Genomic DNA, 7,932 nt, shown 5'->3' on the forward strand with positions numbered 1-7,932 from the left:
TTTTTTTTTTTACTTTTGAGACTTACCTCAGCCTTTTGGGAAATATCATTCATGTTTGCTCTATGTGATCTTGGGCTGATTACGAAGCTCTGTATATTTTTGCACCTGAAAAAAAATTTTAATATTGTATAATAATTTTATTTTTATTATGTATTTTTATAAATAGAAATAGCAGTTAATTGCCCCTCAAAAAATACTGATATAATCCAAGCAAGTAATCAATTGTGATAACCTTTAGCTCTTTTTCCCAAGATTCATGGTATAGAAAATATAAGGTGTATGATGTTACAAGATCCCTGAAAGTTTTTGATCCCGAATAGCTTGATGAACATATCAAGTTCACTTGAAAAGAATGTGTATTCAGCAATTATTGAGTTTATTAGTCTATAAATACTAAGGTAGTTGATCATGTTTTAGATCTGTATTTTTACTAATTTTTGGCTAGTTCTATCAATCTTCAACTATGTAGATCTATGTAGATTTTTTTTTTTTTAAAGACAGAGTCTCGCTCTGTAGCCCAGGCTGGAGTGCAATGGCACAGTCTCAGCTCACTGAAACCTCCACCTCCCAGGTTCAAGCAATTCTCCTGCCTCAGCCTCCCAAGTAGCTGGGATTACAGGCCTGTGCCACCAAGCTCAGCTAATTTTTGCATTTTTAGTAGAGACAGAGTTTCACCATGTTGGCCAAGCTGGTCTTGAACTTCTGACCTCAAGTGATACACCCAACTCAGCCTCCCAAAGCACTAGGATTACAGGCATGAGCCACTGCACCTGGCCAGAATATTTTTTCTCCCTTTAATTCTGTTATTTTTGTTTTATGTAATTTCAGGTTTAATTGCATACACATTAAGATTATATCTTCTTTTTGAATTGACCCTTTCAGTAGTATGTTTTTTTGTTTTTGTTTTTGAGACAGAGTCTCACTATCACCCCAGGCTGGAGTGCAGTGGTGCAATCTCAGCTCACTGCAACCTCTGCCTCCCAGGTTCAAGCAATTCTCCAGCCTTAGCCTCCTGAATAGCTGGGATTACAGGCAGCACACCAGCAAGCATAGCTAATTTTTTGTGTGTTTTCTGTAAAGACAGGGTTTCACCATGTTGGCCAGGCTGGTCTCGAACTCCTGACCTCAAGCGATCCGCCTGCCTTGGCCTCCCAAAATGCTGGGATTATAGGTGTGAGCCACTGTGCCTGGCCTGCTAGTATGAAATTTCTCTCTTCTTACCTCGTTGTATTAAACTTATATTAAAATAGTCACACCAACTTTCTTTTTATTTATTTATTTAGAGACATTTATCAACAAGAGACAGCATCTTGTTGTGTCTCCTCGGCTGAAGTGCAATGGCACAATGACAGCTCACTGCACTCTTGAACTCCTGGGCTCAAGCAATCCTCCTTCCTCAGTCTTCTAAGTAGCTGGAACTACAGGCATGCACCACCATGCCCAGCTTTTTTTTTTTGCTATAGAGATGGGGTCTCACCATGTTGCTTACACTGATTTTGAAACCCTGGGCTCAAGCAATTCTCCCACCTCGGCCTCCAGAAGTGCTAGGATTACAGGCATGAGCCACTGCACCTGGCCCTCAACTTTCTTAGGTTTACAGTTTGCTTGGTATATAATTTTCTAGCAATTTACTTTCACTCTATGTTTTCATATGTAAAGTATATGTCTTGGACACAGCATATGATTGGCCTTGCTTTTTACAAAAATCAATTCTGATAAAAATCTATTTTTTTAATTGCAGCATTTAGTTCATTAACATTTAATGTAATTATTAGGCCTATAATTTAAATATTTATTTTAGGTTTGTTTTATCTTACTTTGATTTTTTCTTTTGGAATTTTCTAGCCAACTTTTGGTTTTTTTCTTAATAGAGTTTATTTTAGAGCAGTTTAGGTTCACAGCAAAATTGAGTGGAAGATAGAGATTTCCTATATATTCTCCTCCCCTGCACATGCTTAGTCACCCCCATTACCAACACTGGATAACCCCATTATTACCACCCACTGAAGGTGTATATTTGTTATAACAATGAACCTATACCCACACATCATTATCAACCAGAGTCCACAGTTTACATTAGGGTTTACTCCTGGGTTGTACATTCTGTGGGCTTGGGGCAAATGTACAACGACATGTGTCCATCATTATAGTACTGTACAGAGCAGTTTTGCTGACCTAAAAATCCTCTTTACTTACTTATGCCTTCCTCCCCCATAATTTCTGGTAACCATGATCTTTTTACTATCTCCATGGTTTTGCCTTTTACAGGATGTCATACAGTTGGAACCACACAGTATGTAGACTATTCAGATTGACTTTTTTCACATAGTGATAAGCATTTCAGTTTCCTCTATGTTTTTTGTGGCTTGATAGCTCATTTCATTTCAGCACTGAATAATATTCTGTTGCCTACATGTAACACAGTTTATCTATTCACCTACCAAATGACATCTTGGTTTTTTCCAAGTTTTGGTGTTTATGAATAAAGTTGACATAAATATCTGTATGCAGGTTCTTTGTATTCTGGTTTTATATCCTGCAACCCTGCTAAAATAACTTCTTAGTTCTATTGGTTTTTTCATAAGTTCCATCAGATATTCTACATACACAGACAATCACATCATCTGTGAGCACACTTCTACTTTTTCCTTTCCAGTCTGGACACCTTGTATTCCTTTTTCTGGCTTGACTGTACTAGCTAGAACCTCCAGTACAATGTTAGATAGAAGTGGTAAGAGCAAATGTCTCTGTCTTGTTCCTGACCTTAGGAGAAATGTGTTCAGTCTTTCACTGTTAAGTAAGATATTAACTGTAGGCTTTTCTTAATGCCCTTTATCAGACTGAGTAAGTTTGCTGGAGTAATTATCGGTGGCAGATGCTGGATTTTATTTAATGCTTTTTCTGTGTCTATTGAGAGAATCATATGGTTTTCATTTTTAATTTATTGATATGGTGAGTTACATTAACCGACTTTCAAGTGTTAAATCAATCTTACATTCCTAGGATAAATCTCAATTGGTTATAATGCATTATCCTCTTAATACATTGCTGGTTTTAATTTGATAAAATTTTGTTAACTTGGCTGGGTGTTGTGGCTCATGCCTGTAATCTCAACACTTTGGGAGGCTGAGGTGGGAGAATCGCTTGAGCCCAGAGTTTTAGACCAACCTGGGCAACATAGCGAGACTCATCTCTACTAAAATTTTAAAATTTGCCAGGTATCATGGCACATGGCTATAGTCCCAGCTATTTGGGACACTGAAGCCGGAAGATTGCTTGAGCCCAGGAGTTCAAAGTTGCAGTGAGCTATGATCATGCTACTGCACTTCAGCCTGGGCAACAAAGCATGAGACCCTGTCTTAAAAAAAAATAGAGATGGAGGTCTCACTCTGTTGCCCAGGCTGTTCTCAAACTCCTGGCCTCAAGTGATCCTCCCACCTCACCTTCTCAAAGTGCTGGGATTATAAGCATGAGCAACCACGCCTGAGCCTCTTGTGCAGTTTTTTAGAGTAATACTAAAGGATATGAGGAAAACTTGGAATCATGGGATCATCAGGACTGATAATTTTAGCTCAATTAATTGGCCAGAGGGGATTTCAGAAACTTTTTTGTTTTTTCCTTTTTGGTAAAATGAAAGACAATTGGGTGGTTTACTGACAGAGAAGAATTAATCTGTCAAGAATAGTCCTAGAAAATAAATGAATGAGCTAGACCTCTTCATTTAATTTTTTAAAAATCCTCAAATTATATCTTGACTTAATTATAGATTTAGAATAAAATAAAATTTATTTTAAAAAATTGCTATGAATAAAACCACTTAAAATTGTTTTTTTAAATGTCATTTCAGTATTCTGAGCTCTCTTTTTTTTTTTGAGACGGAGTCTTGCTCTGTCACACAGAATGGAGTGCAGCGGCGCAATGTCAGCTCAATGTAACCTCCGCCTCCCAGGTTCAAGTGATTCTCGTTCCTCAGCCTCCTGAGTAGCTAGGATTACAGAAGTGCACCACCCCACCCAGCTAATTTTTGTGTGTCTATCTATCTATATAGATAGATATAGATATAGATATAGATATAATTTATTTATTTATTTTTAAGTAGAGATGTGGTTTCACCATGTTGGTCAGGTTGGTCTTGAACTCTGACCTTGTGATCTGCCTGCCTCAGCCTCCCAAAGTGCTGGGATTACAGGCGTGAGCCACAGCACCAGGCTGCTCTCATTTTTAAACTCAGTGAAAGTGTGAACAGCACTAGCCTTAACTTTTTGGTTAAAATATAGGGAAGTGGTCCTTTACTGAAAGTTTGCTCTGTTCTGCCTTTTGAGGATAAAAAGTTGTACCAAAGTAAGTTCATTACCTTTCTGCATTATGGAATTGCATTTAAGGTATAGATTGCAAACCAATAGGACTCACATCTCTTAAATATTTTTACGTTGAAGAAAAAAACTTCAAAATTAAGTGGACATTGTAAATACATATAAGATTCTTTTATTGTTAATTAAAAAGAAGTATGACACTGCCTTGGTAGAAACAACAGTGCATTTCAGTTGCTAACTCATTTGCCTATCTGAGCTAACACAAGGATAAAGGTATGAATTTTACTCTGTTTGGCCAATTAACTTCACAGGAAAACTCTGTTCCCTAGTCATTAATTGTATTGTCCTATCTAAACCCACTATTTCACTAAAACATCCTTTAGTCACAAAACATGAATAAAATTAATGATGAAGATAATCCAAGTTAACATTTGTTGAGTCTTTACTGTGTGCCTGGTAATGTGCCAAGCAGTTAACAAGCATTGTCATTTATTTCCCGCAACAACCCTTCAAGGTAAATACTATTACCAAACTTTCTCTAAAAATCATTTCCAGGCCAGGTGTTGTGGCTCACACTTGTTGTAATCCAGGCTGAAGCAGCAGAATCACTTGAGGCCAGGAGTTGGAGACCAGCCTGGACAACACAGCAAGACCCCACCTCTACAATTAAAAAAAAATAATAATCTGGGTGTGGTGGCATGCCCCCATAGTCCCAGCTACTTGGGAGGCTGAGGCAAGAGGATCACTTGAGCCCATGAGTTCAAGGTTGCAGTGAGCTATGATTGAACCACTGCACTACACCCTGGGCAACAGAGCAAGACCCTGTCTCAAAACAGAAACCAAACAAACAAAAAACAACGTTAGAACAAATGACATATACAGGTTGAACCTTATAATAACTTTTCATAAACCCCTCATAAAAATTCCAAACACATATATTTTAAATTTTGATGTTAATACAAAAATAATTTGAAATCTCCCAAAATATTCTACTAGAACTTTGTGCTTAATAACCTTTGTAGAAAATTTTCAATTAGGCCAGGCTCAGTGGCTCACACCTGTAATCCCAGCACTTTGGGAGTCTGAGGCAGGTGGATCAGGAGGTCAGGAGTTGGAGACCTGCCTGGCCAACATGGTGAAACCCCATCTCTACTAAAAATACAAAAATTAGCTGGATCAGGTAGTGTGCATCTGTAACCCCAGCTACTCAGGAGGCTGAGACAGGAGAATTGCTTGAACCAGGAGGCAGAGGTTGCAGTGAGCCGAGATCGTGCCATTGCACTCCAGCCTGGGTGACAAGAGCAAGACTCCATGAAAAAAAAAAAAAGAAAGAAAAGAAAAAAAGAAAGGAGAGAGGGAAGGAGGGAAGGAAGGAAATATATCCTCATGGTAATTATTTAATTAACTGTTGATTTTTTCACGCATGATAAGAAGACACTGATGATGGAAGGAGTACTGGAGTTAGAGCCAGAAAACTTGGATTAGAGTCTCTGTTTAGGTTAATTATTAGATATGTGATTTGATGAGCTAGTTAACGTCTGTGAACTTCAGTTTTATATGTAAAATGGGCCTAATAATGCCTTTCTCATTATATTGACAAATAAAATGAACAGTTCCCTTTTTCTGAGCGTCAGTGCTACATCTGATACTCTCAGTCACTCCTTTCTTCCTGAAATCCTCCTTGCTTGGTTTCATGACACTATTCTTCCTCTGTGTTTTCATGTCTCTGACCATTCCTTCTCTAGCTCCTTTGAGAGCTTCTCTACCTCTTTCTACCTCTTAGATGTTGTTTGCCCCCAGGTTTCAGTCTTTGCCCTTTTCTTCTCACTCTCCACTTTTTCTTCTGTGATTTAATACACTTTAGTAGATTAAATTACTTCTGTAACCTCATCTTTCTTTACCCCTCCCTCCCACTCTATCACCCATACTGTAATACTGGCACAACTCAAGCCTATGCAGAGCTGGCTCCCTCAGCTTAATGCTATTCCCATTCTCTTATCACTCAGCTAACTCCTACTTATCCTTTAATTCTTAGATTGTCACTTTCTCCAGGAAGCCTTCCTTGATTCCACAAGACTAGGTTAAGTGCTTCTCCTGTGTGCTTACGCAGCATCCCATACTTACCCTAACTGTAGCACTTACCACAATGTATAATACTGACTCACTCTCCTGAAAACCTCCTCTACCAGAAGGTGAGGTCTTTGAGAGTAGTGACTGTGTTTTTACACCATTATATCCATAGCACCTCCTGCCTCGGCCTCCTGAGTGGTACTACAGGCTTGTATCACCATTCTCAGCTAAGTTTTGAGTTTTTTTGTAGAGACAGAGTTTCACTATGTTGCCCAGGCTGGTCTTCAACTTCTGGGCCCGAGTAATCCTCCCACTTTGGCCTCCCAAAGTGCTACAATTACAAGCGTGAGCCACTATGCCCAGCCCTCAATAGGTAAATCTTGCCAGCTTCAAGGTGAATCACTTTATGAACAGATAAGGATTATCTGGATATAATGTATGACTATCATTAGGCTTATCATTATGCAGGGATACAATATGCCACTTATTACATAAGTATTTATTAAGCATCTACTATGCCAGGCTCTCAACTAGGAACTGAGAAATATAACACTGAACACAGATACAGTCTCTGTTCTCGTGCTATTAATGTCTCCTTGCAAAAACTTTCAACAAAAGCCTTAATTAGACTTTTTATTCTCTCAATAAACTGTCTATACTATATTTTAAAGAAGTCTTCTGTTGAACATTTACAGAAGATTATTAGTCTTTTGGAAACATATTCTCAAATGCCAAATATCATATATTAAATATATATAGCTTTTGGTATGTCAATCATATCTTAATAAGGTGGTTTAAAAAAAAATTCCAAATATCACCAAAAACAGTGGCTCGTGCCTGTAATCCCAGCACTTTGAGAGGCTGACGCAGGCAGATCACTTTAGGTCAGGAGTTCAAGGCCAGCCTGGCCAACATGGCGAAACCCCGTCTCTACTAAAAATACAAAAATTAGCTGAGTGTGGTGGTAGATGCCTGTTATCTCAGCTACTAGGGAGGCTGAGGCAGGAGAATCGCTTGAACCTGGCAGGCGGAGGTTGCATTGAGCCAGGATTACACCACTGTACTCCACCGTGGGTGACAGAGCGAGACTCTGTCTCAAAAAATAAAAAATTAAAATTTCAAATATCAATTTAATCTTTGACTTATGATCTCCTCCCACTTCTTTTCTTTCTTGACAGGATCTCACTGTGTCACCCAGGCTGGAGAGCAGTGATGCAATCATGGCTCACAGCAGCTTTGACCTCCGGGGCTCAAGCAATCATCCCATCTCAGTTGCCTGAGTAGCTGGGACTACAGACACACACCATCACACACAGCTAATTTCTGTGTTTTTTGTAGAGATGAGGTTTCGTCATATTACTCATGGCTGGTCAGTCTTTCCAATTTCATGCTTACATACCTTCTCAGTATAAACTCAATTTTGCTGCTTTATTTAGCAAAAGGCCACAGCTGCTCCTTCAATTTCATATAATAATGCTTGCCAGAAATTATTTCTATTTAGTATTCATATGTATCACTATACTTCTTCTTTTTTTTTTTTTTTTTTTTT

The 7,932-nt window shown here is 38.5% G+C and overlaps 1 protein-coding gene across 7 annotated transcripts in view; it reads right to left on the reverse strand.

Annotated features, from left to right (window-relative positions):
• Positions 1–7,932, reverse strand: part of NEXN (nexilin F-actin binding protein) — a 50,421-nt gene that overhangs the window by 30,967 nt on the left and 11,522 nt on the right. For all 7 annotated transcript variants that reach the window (XM_017531216.2, XM_017531206.2, XM_017531224.2 and 4 more), the window contains exon 2: positions 27–105. In XM_017531216.2, coding sequence (XP_017386705.1) covers positions 27–105 — 79 coding nt within the window. The remainder of the gene's footprint in view (positions 1–26; positions 106–7,932) is intronic.

The sequence above is a fragment of the Cebus imitator genome, unplaced genomic scaffold (genome assembly GCF_001604975.1).
Source record: "Cebus imitator isolate Cc_AM_T3 unplaced genomic scaffold, Cebus_imitator-1.0 Scaffold3, whole genome shotgun sequence".
Lineage (NCBI taxonomy): Eukaryota > Metazoa > Chordata > Mammalia > Primates > Cebidae > Cebus > Cebus imitator.